Source organism: Python bivittatus, unplaced genomic scaffold (assembly GCF_059951505.1).
Source record: "Python bivittatus isolate LINGU-HERP-01145 unplaced genomic scaffold, Pbiv_v1 ctg000350_np1212, whole genome shotgun sequence".
NCBI classification, from domain to species: Eukaryota; Metazoa; Chordata; class Lepidosauria; order Squamata; family Pythonidae; genus Python; species Python bivittatus.
In genome coordinates, this window is record NW_028277074.1 from 1,452,293 (window position 1) to 1,466,808 (window position 14,516).

At 37.7% G+C, this 14,516-nt stretch overlaps 1 protein-coding gene across 2 annotated transcripts in view; it reads right to left on the bottom strand.

Annotated features, from left to right (window-relative positions):
- Positions 1–14,328, bottom strand: part of MYH15 (myosin heavy chain 15) — an 87,207-nt gene extending 72,879 nt beyond the window's left edge. The window contains exons 1-8 of one of the 2 annotated variants that reach the window (XM_025167322.2): positions 14,163–14,328; positions 13,600–13,703; positions 11,730–11,873; positions 10,281–10,437; positions 6,622–6,649; positions 5,746–5,839; positions 4,814–4,831; positions 4,012–4,104 (exon numbers count right to left, since the gene is read on the bottom strand). In XM_025167322.2, coding sequence (XP_025023090.2) covers positions 4,012–4,104; positions 4,814–4,831; positions 5,746–5,839; positions 6,622–6,649; positions 10,281–10,437; positions 11,730–11,873; positions 13,600–13,703; positions 14,163–14,253 — 729 coding nt within the window. In that variant the 5' untranslated portion in view covers positions 14,254–14,328. Of the gene's footprint in view, positions 1–4,011; positions 4,105–4,813; positions 4,835–5,745; positions 5,840–6,621; positions 6,650–10,280; positions 10,438–11,729; positions 11,874–13,599; positions 13,704–14,162 lie in introns of both variants that reach the window. The other variant, XM_007429270.4, reaches the window with a different exon arrangement.
- Between the last annotated feature and the right edge of the window lie 188 nt (positions 14,329–14,516).

Below are 14,516 nucleotides of genomic sequence, written 5' to 3' on the forward strand. Positions count from 1 at the left end.
TTCTCAAAAGTAGGTAAATACAACCTCAGATGAACAACAACACATGACATATTACACCATGTCATCATTTATTTTACAAAAAGAAAGCCACAATGGAGAAGTCATGTGTGAAAAACTAAGTACACTTTATGATTCAATAGCTTGTAGAACCACCTTTAGCAGCAATAACTTGAAGTAATCATTTTCTGTATGACTATCAGTCACTCACATCATTGTGGCCTACTCTTCTTTACAACATTGCTTCAGTTCATGGAGGTTTGCAGGCATTTGTTTATGCACAGCTCTCTTGAGGTCCCGCCACAGCATTTCAGTCAGGTTGAAGTCTGGAGTTTGACTGGGCCATTGCAACACCTTGATTCTTTTCTTTTTCAGCCATTCTGTTGTAGATGTGCTGGTGTGCTTGGGATCATTGTCCTATTGCATGACCCAATGTCGGACAGATGGCCTCACATCTGACTCTAGAATACTTTGGTATACAGAGGAATTCATGGTTGACTCAATGACAGCAAGGTGCCCAGGTCCTGTGGCTGAAAAACAAGCCCAAATCATCACCCCTCTACCACTGTACTTGACAGTTGGTATGAGATGTTTGTGCTGATATGCTATGTTTGGTTTTCACCACACATGGTGCTGTGCATTCTGGCCAAACATCTCCACTTTGGTCTTGTCTGTCCAAAGGACAGTATTCCAGAAGTCTTGTGATTTGTTCAGATGCAACTTTGCAAACCTAACCCATGCTGCCATGTTCTTTTAGAGAGAAGAGGCTTTCTCCTGGCAACCCTTCCAAGCATTGTTCAGTCTTTTTCTTATTGTACTATCATGAACTTTAACATTTAACATGCTAACTGAGGCCTGTAGAGTCTGAAATGTCACTCCTGGATTTTTTGCAATTGCTCTGAGCATTGCACAGTCTGGCAATTTGCTGGGACATCCACTGCTGGGAAGACTGGCAACTGTCTTGAACATTTTCCACTTGTGAATGATCTTCCTCACTGTAGAATGATGGATTTCAATTGTTTGGAAGCAGCTTATAACCCTTCCCAGATTGATGGGCAGCAACAATTGCTTCTCTAAGATCACTGCTGATGTCTTTACTCTTTGGCATTGTGTTAACACACACCACAATGCTCAAGACCAGCAAACTCCTAAAACCTCAGCTTTTATAGAGGTAGTCACACTTGCTGATGATCAGTTGATCAAGGGCATTTGATTAGCAGCACCTGGCTGCTACTTAGCCTCTTCATACCTATGGAAGCAGTAAGCGTGTACTTAGTTTTTCACACATGGTTCCTCCATTTTGGCTTTCTTTTTGGGAAATAAATGATGACATGCTGTAATATGTCATGTGTTGTTGTTCATCTGAGGTTGTATTTACCTACTTTTGAGAACTGCTAAGGACCAGATGATTTTTATTATGTTCTGATATGTAAAACCATAGAACTCAAAGAGGGTGTACTTTTTTTTCATATGATTATATTTTGCTCCCCCAGTCACCATAGAGTAGTCTGAAGCAGACCCATGATCATCTGAACTTTTGCTGAGCTTGAAACACACACAATGTGTCAATGAGTGTGCAACTCTTTCCTTGCAACTGATCAACCGAAAATAGCAAAAATATCATCCCATGCCCTGAACTATCATTGGATGTAGAAATACAAAATCCCCTCCTGTTACTTCACACAAAAAGGAAGTAAAATACATTGCTGCAGGCATATAGCTAGATTAGGATTTTTTTTTTTAATCCAGGAAGAATACAGCAGCAAGAATACAGTTGACACACTGTTGTCAAGAGAACAAAATAAGCATGATCATGGGGTCACTGGGAATCAAGCTCAAGTCTAGAGAGATTTTACTTTTTTCGCCAAAACAAAATTGTGAGAACAATCAGGTCTATGACCATTCCTGAAGTGCTGCAAAGCACTGATATAGATACTATCCTATAGTATCAATAAACTTTCTAAAACAATCTGACAAAGGAATAATCTACCACTGGTAGGTATGGAATCTGCTTCTTCAGGATTGCTTAAAAGAAAGGTGATATTTAGATATCTTTGCAAGGATATATGCACTTTATTCTAAATATTTCTCCTGGAAAGACACACATTTTGTACATATACAGAGGCTAAAAATATATTATCAGTTTACAACAGAGTAAATAGTTTTCAAGTGTCTGGAACTGCAGCCTTCTCTGTTCTTTTAATGTGTGAATTTGGGGTCTACTGTGGTTTCTGCAGCTCTGCAGCCATAATTAGAACAAGTATTCCCTTTGGTTGTATCGTGACCAGCTTGTTTTTGCTGCATCCCTTAGGAAATATTACACAGGACTCATATGTTTCCCATATACAAAACTGTACTGTACATGTTTATCAGTGGAAAATAATATAACTTATTTATTTATTTATAAACTTGAGATAGTCCTGCTACTTTTGCATTTGTACTACCCTGTTTAGCATCCCAGCATATGAACTACCCAACATATGCTGGACAGCAGGGTATAACATGTGATATAGTACTTATATCCCATTGCTACTGCTGACTGATCTAAATAAACTTCCTGCATTTTATTATGGCTACCGGACCTGGACTACAAAAATCCAAAGGATCACAAAGCTTTTGCAACCCAAATCTGATGACTCTATAATTTTCCTGTTATAATAGTATCAAAATCAAAATTATTCACTGGAAATAGGAAGGCACTTGCAAAAGATGCAGGAGTCCTTTCTCGTTCCCAGTGAATAATAATGAGTTTAATGGAAAGTAATCCAAAGGGCCAAGTATTTCAATGAAAAATGAGGTCTCCATTTAACAAACACCAAACTAATTTTCAAAGGCTTTGGCCCATTAGTTGATGTAAGAAGTGTATTCTTGTGGGGAGTGAACACACATGAGAGCAAGGCAGTGAAATATAGATAGCATCCATCTCTATCCACAAGTTCATTAAACTATCTTGTGTTCTTCAGAATCCCCAGCCAGTAGGTCAAGGATAACCAGTTCTAAAATTGCTGTCCAAACACAACTGGACGGTATCAGATTGAAGTCTCCTTTGGACTATTTTCACACGTCCTAGATATGTACAAAATGTAAACATATAAGCTGTTTGTATATATTTAGGAACCCTGCAGAAACTGAAGTCAAAACTGCATACCAGGAATGTTTAAACTGAATTAAAATATTTAATTCAGAGAGGACCAGTGGCAGTATCAGACATCTCCCTACTAAACCCTTATTAATATGGCAGCATCTTCATAACTACACAGGCAATAGTGAGGCAGTTAAGGATGTAGCAGTATCATATTCAGAGGTATCTATCATAACTCCTAACAAATTATCATCTGAGGAAGAAAAGCAATGGGACAGAATTTGCTGAGCCCAGAAAGCCAGGTACTAGTACAGAACTTGTGACAGGACCAACTCCATACACTTAAAACTCTGTGGTTCCAGGCTGTGTTTCTGATTAAACAGTGTATCCGCCAAGCCCAGGAGAGCATTGGCACTGGTGAGTTGAAAGGCAGAGCATAGAAATGGAGGAGCATTACCTGTGGGAATGATTACCTATGTGGGAACCAGGAGCTTCTCAGTAATCCTGGATCCTGATTTAGGATAATTAACACTGGCTGGATTTGAGAGATGGAGACTAGAAAACCTCTTATATAAAATTCTTGACCTGAGTTCCCTCTGGACCTGGTCTAAACACATCTTTTTCTGCCATTTTTATTGTAGGAAAACCTGAATAAGTCAACTCCTGTTTGCTGATGCTTTAGCTGGCAAACTTATTGCTAAAATCCCAAGACGGTACAATCTCTATGCCAGAATGTTCCAATAAGTAACAGCAGAACAGCTGCTGACATTACATGTAGAAAATCATCCAATTACTTAATCAAGAATACAGTACTATTAAAAATGTGAGGGAGGAGTGAAGCTACAGATTTTAATGGTATTCAGTTTCTGCTTCTATTTTATGAACATAATAATGAGAGATGGTAAAGTTCAACAGTTAGAAATCATACTTACAAAACGTGAAGAATTGTCATTTCTCAGAGTTTTGGCATTCCCAAAAGCTTCCAAAGCTGGGTTGGCTTGGATAATTTGATCTTCCAGGGTTCCCTTACAATGCAAAAGTTTTAAGTACATTTAGAATCTAATCCTATACCCAGTGTCTGGCTTCACCCTGATATACCAGAAGAATGCAATACTATGCAAAGAATATGCTGCCAAAAAAACTCCAGATATTCTGACAGAAAAGTTAAAACAGGGTTAAAATGTGGGCAGAATTGCAGAATAACGTTCATATGGACAGCTGCTAGTTCTACCAATTAAAATGTCTTTCTTCTGGAAGCTCAATGAGGTTGACATAGGAGGTTTTTCTCCCATTTCATATCCACAACTTGTTTGGGTGAGAGAAAATGACTGGCCCAAGGTCAGCCAGTGAACTCTATTGAAGTTGAATCGGCGTGTTTGAACCCAGTTACACAACATTTACATTACACTGGCTTAGCATTAGAAAGCAATCCCATCATTCCCTGCATATAAGATTTTTTGTCATCATATTTAAAAAAAAAAAATGGAAAATGCAATTGGCAAATATGGGAGGGTTATAAATCATCTGTTCCTCATAGTGCAATAATAATTCAATACATGGATGAATGCAGAATAACATTTGTAGTTTGAAGCACTATGATTACAGCACACATGTGTTGTAAACTTCAGGAAATGCTTGGAATAAACTTTCAATAATATAGATGACTACCTATGTGGTCCCTAACAGCCAACAACAATTTGATGGCACCTAATCAATCAAATATAGATGACTTACCCCAGTCTTGGTGGCTGGCTGCTGTTTAAAACAAAAAATACAAATAAAATTGAACAAAAGACTAAGAAAATATATTCATCTCTCAATCCCTTCTAGGTGAGATTTTGCTAGATATTTCTTTTACAATCCACTTTGATGTATAACACAGCGTAATTTTAATTCTAAGATCCTTGTTCTTAATGAAGAAATGGTACCTGAGTATAGGCTTACTTTCTCCAGCATGAATAGACTAGTATTGATTGCTCTCAGAATTACTAATCCTTACCTGTCCTTGTTGGGATCACCAAGAAGCAAACCAATACTTCAGTTACTTGCCCAACATATGCTAGCTAACCCTGTTAATGCCCTGTTCCATCTAATGGAGCTGATTTATGCACTGCATAATTCATGGCAAAGCATGCTTATTCAACTTGGACAGTACAAAAAGTATACATTGTTGTAAATAAAACAAAATGGCAGTGTTCTTTCTCTAGGACTTAGAGGCATTTTATGCTCTGAATTTAAATAGCTTTTATAATCATTCTTCTTTTGTTTGAAAGAGGCTTAGGGATCTGTTAGAAATTCATAGCAGCCCTGCAAAATTCCCATTTTCAAGATTATTTGGGAGAAGCTGAGATTATTAGAGAGACAGACAGACAGACAGACAGATGATAGGAAGAAGAAAGATAGAAGATAGATAGATGATATAATATTCAATATACCTATAGGTACACCCTGAAGCCCAGTCATAACTATTCTAACAGCAAACTGAGAATGGTTCTCGATAGACTAACCTTACTGGAGAAAAGACTCGTGGTCTTTTCACTCCTGAAATTACTTTAAAGCATCACAGGTAACTATCATGCTATCTGTGACTAGGTAATAGAATACCTTCCACTCCTGGCAGTAATCATTATTTATACAGACAAAGTAAATGTCATTTGACTATTTACACTTTTTTTTCCAGGTTCACCAATTGCTGCAACAGTAGCAAAATACTGAATGACACGTTTTGTGTTCACAGTCTTGCCAGCACCAGATTCTCCACTGTAAATAGAAGAAAGATGATAGCATCTTAACATTTTAATTTACATGAAAATTTAAAAACTTGAAAATTAATCTTTTTGTTAATGGGACCCAGCCATCTTTCCTTAAAAAGTATTCTTTCAATGAATGTTTACAGAAAAACAAGGCTACCAGAACTTGGTTACAACAATCCAGATGACCTGTAGGTGGCAGCAAAGAGACACTGAGACCTCTGCTGCCATCTGGTGCTTATCCATGTAGCTGCAGCCCAGACTTAGAACACTACAGAAAAGAGGAGAGTTCATCCAAAATGAAGGAGACTTTCCATAGCTAATGGTATTGATGGCTGTATGAAAACTCCTAACCAGTGTGCCACTGAATAAGAGTTGTTCATGAACAGTAGCAGGTAAAGGCTGTTGGCTTGATGCCCTTAATTGGGCCCTGTAGCAAACAGGATAGTGGATTAGAAGAATCTTGAGCTTAATTTAGCATAGTTCTTAATAGGTTCTTAAAGTACTTCTCCAAATAAGGTGCCTTTTAGATCTATAAGCCATGTGTGCTAGGAAGGAATTCTAGGACAACTTGTCTGAAATGTGCCAGATTTATGACTTATCTCATACAAACCAAGAGAAGCCTGGCTTTTAGAACTTAAAGGCAACATTCACTGAATGCCAATTTTGAAAGGTTTAACAACCCAAAACAGAATGAGGTTCCTCTGGTTTTGCATGTTCTGCCAAAAATTCTAGAAACTATTAAAAAAAATAATGTTTTTGAACATAAAACATCTGAAAAGAGTCACTTACGTAATCAGCATTGATTGGTTTTCTCGATCTATGAGGAAGAGAAAAAAAATCTTCAATAGCATTTACTCCTCATAGATTATTACTAGGAAATACTACTTTTTAAAATACATGTTTTTGGTGAAGTTGGTCAAGAAAGTAATAGAGAATCTACTACAGAGAATCCTATAGTATTATCAGGATTCAGACCTGATCATCAGATAAAAATGACTTTGGTTGCTTTGGTGGATGGTCTTTGTCAGGACCTAGATGAGGGAATGCATTCTTTTTGGTACTCTTAGACCTCTCAGCAGCATTCAGTATCATTGACTATGGTATTCTACAAAATTTGGGAATTGGAGGGCCTGTTCTATGGCAGTTCCACTCCCATCTGTCGGTGACTCCAGCTGATAGTCAATGGAGAGTCCACGTGTGCTCTAATGCAGGGGCCCTCAGAGCTTAGTGCTGTCCTCTATGCTATTCAACATCTATGTGAAACTGTTAGGAGATGTCATCCACCACTTTGGGGTAAATATGACCCAGTTATACATTGCCACCCCTGACTGAGCTGGAAATTCCATGGAAATCCTGAATTTGTGTCTGGAGGCTGTGAGGGTCTGAGGAGAAAACAAACTCAAATTAAATCCTACCAAGATAGAGTTGCTATTCATTAGTAAATAACTAGAAAATCCAATAACATCAGCCATAGTAGTTTGAACAGGGTAGTGCTCTCTCCAAAGCAAGTGTCTCATGACTTGAGGATACTTCTAGACATTCAGATCAAGCAGTAGGTGGAAGCTATGGCTATGGGCCTTTGCCCAGCTCTGGCTGTTGCACCAGTTACCACACTACCTGGTTTAGGATGCCCTGGCGAGGGTAACTCAAATCCTAACCACCACTTGGTTGGATTATTGTAATGCAGTGTACATGGAGCTGCCTTTGGAGATGACTCAGAAGCTCCAGCTGATACATAATTCAAGGGTCAGGCTGCTGACGGGAGAGCAGTACAAAATAACACCAGTTTGAAGCTCATTAGTAGGTTTCCAGGGACAATTCAAAGTGCTGGTTTTACTTACAAAACTTTACATGGATCAACATTGGGATATATTAGGCAGGGCCTTGCCAGAATTGAATCTGCCCATGCAGTCCAAACATCTTGTTGAGACCACCTCCTTCAAGAGGTGCCTATAATTTGGCCTGATAGGTGGTAGCCTCCCTCTTCCACTTCTGAACAGTGGTATAGGCATATAGCCCTGAAGTACATTCAACCCTTTATTTCATTTATTTCAAGCAGTAAAAATAATATTATTCCAACATACTTTTGGCCTTGTTGACTGTGAGCATCCATCATAGGAATTTTTATGATCTATACTAACATTTTTTTTTATACTGTACTTGAACTTTGTTTCTGTGCTTAGCTGTTCATCACCTGGAGTCCCTCAGGATTCTAGTGTTGCTAGAAAGTTTTCTCACAATGCTTCTTTTTTTTAAAGAAAAATATAGAATATAGTTATTCTTTTGACCATCTTATTCTTTTTCTTAGCTTCCTTTGTATTGTAATAATAATTAAAAAAATACTCAAAAGAAAGGATTGGATGGTTTACAAATATTATTAAATAAATAACCCAGTATTTATTGAGTCAAGTTGAGACTGAGTCAAGCTAGGCCTTCTTTTTGCCTTATAACAATACATCATGCCTCTTAAAGTAGGGACGGTCCATATTTAAATATGAAATAATTACACAGGTCCATGAAACAAAACATATTACTAGGCCATGCACAATTACAGATTGTGTTTGACTGTTTTCTATATTGTTCAACATACAAAATTTGTATAATATGCAATATATTATTTTGTATATTATAGTCCTCTAGTGTCAGTAAAGCAAGACATGCATTTGTACAATACTGCTCATTAAATTGCTATATATCCATTACAGCCTGTACAGCTTGTATTCAGGAATGCTGACAGCAGTGCAAATATTTCTATCCCAAATGTCAGGCATGTACCACCACTGCCCTCTGATGGAAGAAATTTGATGTGTCAAAATATGCAATGTGGTCCAGTTTGGATTATGACAGTCACAATATATCATTGCAGCAGTGCAGAGGTAGATCTAAATGAGTGATAACTATGCATCATTTTGATATTTGAATTTAACCCAGCTAAAGGCAATTTAATAAACATTGATTTTGATGGGAAAGTGTACCCATGTAAACGCTCCCTCATTAAGAAAGCTGCAAAGAAAATATATAATCAATGGTGTTTTAAAAAACTGACATTCCTGAAACCCATCTCAAATATTCTTCCCTTTTGCTTTATTTGCAGAAGTCAACCAGAGTTTCATGGTAGCCATACATATTATCCCAAATGTGAGTGATCTAAGGATCTTAATTCTTACAGTCTCCAGGCTCTTCACTCTTTATCTACTACCTTACTTTGTGGGGTGCCTAAGGAATCAACCCTCTCCTCTGTACAGTAACATCTATATGAATCCACTGGGAGAAGTGCCACCATTAGTCACCATGGTGTGAGGTTTCATCACAATTAGACTATTGCAACTGTCCATGGGGCTCCTTTGAAGACTTTGAAGATCCAGAATGAATGGCTCAAGTTGTGATGGGCTTTTACTTTGTTTGTTCATGTGACACCAGTACTTTGGCAGTTGCTTGGCTGCCAGCTGATTTCTGGATGCAATTATTTTTCTTTGAACCTATTTATGGCTCTGCAGGATTACCTTCCGTCCATGAAATATGCCTGCCTGATGACATCTAGTAGGAGAGCTTGCTGAAGGTCCTAACACCTTGCTAACACCAAGAACCCCAGGGGTTAGTCTTCTCTATATCATTCCTATTCTTGGGAACAACCTACCCTCTGAAATATGGCAGTCCCTTCCTTGCTGTTGTTTCAGACCAGGCTTTTCCAAAAGGCTTTAAAGATTACATGGATAGGTGAATAATCCTGAAGGTTTGACACCAGGAACTGATGTCATACTGATATAGGAGGGTTTGATTATCATATTGGATTGTTTTGCTTTTCTTTTAGTTTCTCTGCATTTTTAGCTTTAATTGTGTTAATCTAATTAATAGATGATAGAATAACACTGCTCAGAAATGTGTCTAATTGGAGCAGCATATAAGCTCCAGAAATAATCAAATATATATGTATAATGAAAAGTACTTTCAAATAAGGTATCTTCTAAGTGTTAAAAATATTTTTAGAAAGTTTTCCAATATAGAATACCCTTTTTCTTAAAAAAAAAAAAAAAGTATCTGTAGGCCACATGCAGAATGAAGATGACATCACCGGAAAGATCACAGCTGAGACTTTGGTTCCATTTTGTACAACTTTTAACAAGAAGCAAATTCATGAATTAAGCCTAGCAGAGATTTAGTGCACCTACAGCAGTGTTGTCCAAACTTGGCCACTTTAAGATGAGTGGACTTCAACTCCCAGAATTCCCCAGCCAGCCAAGTCCACTCATCTTAAAGTGGCCAAGTTTGGACAACCCTGACCTACAGTATATTAACTGGAAAACCCCACTGCCATACAGATTTGATCTGTCACCAAATTTCAACAAAGTGAACTGAGGACACTAGAGGCCACATACACACACACACACACACACACACACACACACACATCTTTTTAAAAAAAATTGTGAGCAAATAGTTCTACTTACTACGCAACATATCATGGTATGCATTATCTGCAATGGAGAAGATGTGGGGTGGCGCCTCTGAGCGTCTCTTGCCTTTATAAGCAGAAACTACTTCTGTTTTGTAAACAGGAAGCCATTTGTAAGGGTTTATTGTCACACAGAAGAGACCTGAGTAAGTCTAGAAATGAAAAGAATAAATACCAAATTTTTGAATAAATAAGAGGAATACTGTCTCTTCATGTCAAAAATCCTGTTGTTGCTCTAAATTCAGCCTTCCCCTTGCTGGTGCACTTCAGGTGTGATATAATCCAAGTCACTTCAGCCCTGGCCATCATGGTCATTAGCTGTGGTGGCTGAAAACTGGAGAAGCCTGGCGCCTGATTCATTCAAACAGAATGAAAGTTTTTACAAATTCTGGTTCACAAATATAAACTACCTCCGCATGGAAACTAAGAATCAAAGTGAGTAATATCTCTATCCTAAAGAGAAGAAAATAGTTTCCTCTGGTTCAGGCATTCAATTATAACTTTCTGAAGAGTAAACCAAGAGTAACTCATATTCCAGCCTCCAACAATTCATCTCAGAAAGCAGTCCCCATTTGCAAATCAGTAGCGGTGAAATTAATTAAGGGAGAGCAATCTTTGTTTTGTGGATTTTTTTTTCCTTCCAAGAAGTTTAAGAGCTGAGTGAGCAACATTTTTCAAATAGTAGCCTCTTTCTTTTGAGGATTATAGCAGGACCTGTACTCAAAAAACTGTGGCAAGTTAGGACAGAAAAAGGAGTGAGGCAAAGATAAAGAGGTAGGTAGCTGGCTAATAAAATAAATATATAAATCTCCCAATATCCTTTAGGAATTAAAAAATAGACATAAAAAGCTATGCAACCAAGCAAAGAAATTGTGTAATTTAAAATAATCTTCAGACAATGTTTCAGTTGTTAACCTGAGTGTTGACTGCTCAATTTCAGCAGCCAACTGAGGAGAGAGTTCTGGAGGCCCACAAGGACTCCATAGGTCTGTGGGCCACAGGTCGACCAACTCTGCCTTAAGGCAATGCCATTATTCAATTGCCATATTCAGACACATATTTCTTTTATCACAACTCTTTAGAATAAAAGGATATGCTGAAAAATACTAATTTATTAAGGTAACTTTTTCAACAACCTTGACCCAAAATACAATATGCACTGCCACTATACCACTGAGCCTAACATATTAGGCTTTGTTTCCCTCCACTTTGGAAGCAGCTTTCCCAAACTTCTCCTTTAAATAGGCTACACTGATCAATAACTAGGGGAGGAAGTTCACAAAACTGCTAAAGTAAATAGAAGATACGTATGACAAATAAAAACATTTCCATAAAAATAATTCTCGAACAATTGTTTAGGGGAAAATATTAAGATGTTCTTCTACAAAGAATATGTTATTCAAATAGCACATTTTAAGATGACAAAACAAGAAAGGATTCATACATAGATCATCCAGTTAGAGTAGCGTCTATACAAATTTTGTAGCACAGATGCCTCATTTAGGTGGGTCAACATAGCCATATCTTCAATCATGTCAAACTTTGGAGGGTTCATCTGCTGAACATCATCTTCCTTTACAGTAACAGTCTGCAAAAAAGGAAGGAACTTTTAATTGGATGTATTCTTTTTCCCATTATTATTAAGTTGAAAGGATGGATGGATGGATGGATACACACACACACACATCTTTGCATGATCTTTGCAGAAGTTACAAACATGATTATTAACATTTCCACCCTCCCAAATTACATAACCTGGTTTCCTTCTTCCCATAAACAACCCTTTTTAATCAGTAAATCCCAAAACCACCAATTCATGTTTGTTCATTTTCAGCAAAATGTCCATAAAGGCTTTCTGGTCTTTTATAAAAGTCGTTATTGTTCCTTCCCTAATCAACAGGTCAATTTAGCCATTTCAGCAAATTCTACCATCTTCACAGTCCACTCCTCCATTGCGGGTATTTCTGTATTTTTCCATCTTTGTGTATATAGTAGCCTTGCTGAGAAAGGACATTTTTTTTAGATAAAAGGCACTATTAAAGATTATTCTCAAGAATGTATTATTAACAAATACAGATTAAATTTTAAACAGCTCAGCACAATCTTACATCAATATCTTTTGGGATAGCCAGTTATCAAATAGAAAAATAAATAAAAATGTATCTCTTGGCTTTTAAAAAGTATGGGACACTATTGCTGTTACTATTAATGGTAGTTTTGTAATTTTGTTTTATGAAGTGTGGTGTAGAAATTCAAATAATCATAATAATTTTGTGGTTTTCAGATATTAGTTATGATGGTGGCTATCTAAGAATAAACAAAAAGGCATCTGACATGGAAGACTGTAAACTATATCTTTTTATTATGCTTATGGTCAGTTGCTTTGCATTCATGCATGTGACATAAAAAGGTGTTAAAATATTAAGGCTTCATTGCCCATTGCTTCTGAGAATATTCAGTTGTCACAAGTATTCCAGCTTAGCCAAGACTGGAAAGAAAAGTATGACCCAGGGCCTCCACCTAAGTAAATCTTATGTGCCCACCCTGATTGCCCCCAAAAATGGCAGCACAAAAAATACTACTGCTTCCAAAACACCAAGAGCCCCCTATGTACTTAACCACCTATCCACCTTTATACTTAACCATGTAAATATGTCAGATAAGATAAGGGGCATCTTTATATGAGTACTCTCATACAGCCAGAACGTGTGGACTCCTGAATTCATGTTCAGCCCAAAGCCTTAGATCCAAAGATGTGTACGCATTTGTAGGAGAGAATTACTTTATTCAGACTGCTACAATGGTTGCCCCTGCTGGAGAAGGTAGAAACTGCTGCACCATTTTTTAAAGGGGCTCATATTTTAGCATTGGGATAATACAGTATATATAAGAGAGCCAGTGTGGTCTGGTGGTTAAGGCACCAGGCTAGATACAGGAAGACCATGAATTCTAGTCCTGCCTTAGGGACAAAGGCAGCTGGATGACCTCGGAGCAGTCACTCTCTCTCTCAGCCCTGGGAAGGATGCAATGGCAAACCACTTCCAAAAAAAACCTTGCCAAGAAAACTGCAGGGACTTCTCCAGGCAGTTGCCAGGAGTCAACACTGAATGAGAGACAGACAGACAGAAAGAAAGAAAGAATATGGTAAAAATAGCAATGTATTCTCCAGCTATATATGCAGTTCCTTTTGCGTCTTGGATTGTTGGACCGTTTTGTTAAAATGACTTTGGACCAACTCTGAATGCTGTTTATCTGTACTCATTATGTCTTGTAGGTCTTGCTCTTGTGACCTGTCAGGCAGGGAGGCTTCTTACCTTCCCATCTGTAGTCTCAACAGTGACTTTGCCACCACCACTCTCTTTGATCTCTGCTTCAACATATGCTTTCTTTTCATCAGGAATCCAACATTTCTTCTTCCCTAGAAAAGAAAGACATTTCTTTGCCATTATACAAGCAGGCTAAATACTTAAAATTATCAAATAGCAGCAACAACTGTATATTATACAACTTAGGATTTAGGCTGCTTTGTTTTCTCTAAACCAATGTTTCTCAACCTTGGGAATTTTAAGATGTGTGGACTTCAACTCCCAGAATTCCCCAGCCACATCTCTTCTTCACCTCAAAGAGAATGGTTTGTTTATTTATACATAACAAACAAATAATTGGTCCTCCCCTGCTATTGCAACCTTTGCTTGATACGACTAGTATCAGAAAAATACCAGAATAATTTCCTCCTGCACAATAAAATGGCTGTAATTCAGGTTCAGACCTACAATGTACCTTTATATCAGAACTTTAAATAATATTGTGTCCAAGCAGGTATCTGCTTTACCAGTTTAGAAGTGATGGATAGCAGAATGAAAACATTATATCTTACCATCAAAGGCCACTGTCTGCAACATCATGATTTCCTTGTCACTTTTTCGGAGGAAAGGTGCAGCTTCCCCAAATTCCGACATGTCCATCATCTTGGCAAGCAAAGTGAAGGGTGTATGCTCACAAGAGAAAAAATGAAGCAAGCTAGCCTACAAAGGCAAAACGACAATGCTCAAAGTAGTCCAAGCAGAAGTAGGAAACATCTTTTCTGTTTCCCAACACAGCTGAACGCAGTGTCCGAACAAATAAACAGACACTCCCTGTACTATTAAGATTAAGAGATACATTTGCAGCAGAAAAGTCACTCTCACTAAGGTGACAGGGCATTAAGGAATGGAAGAGGAATGCGCTTCTT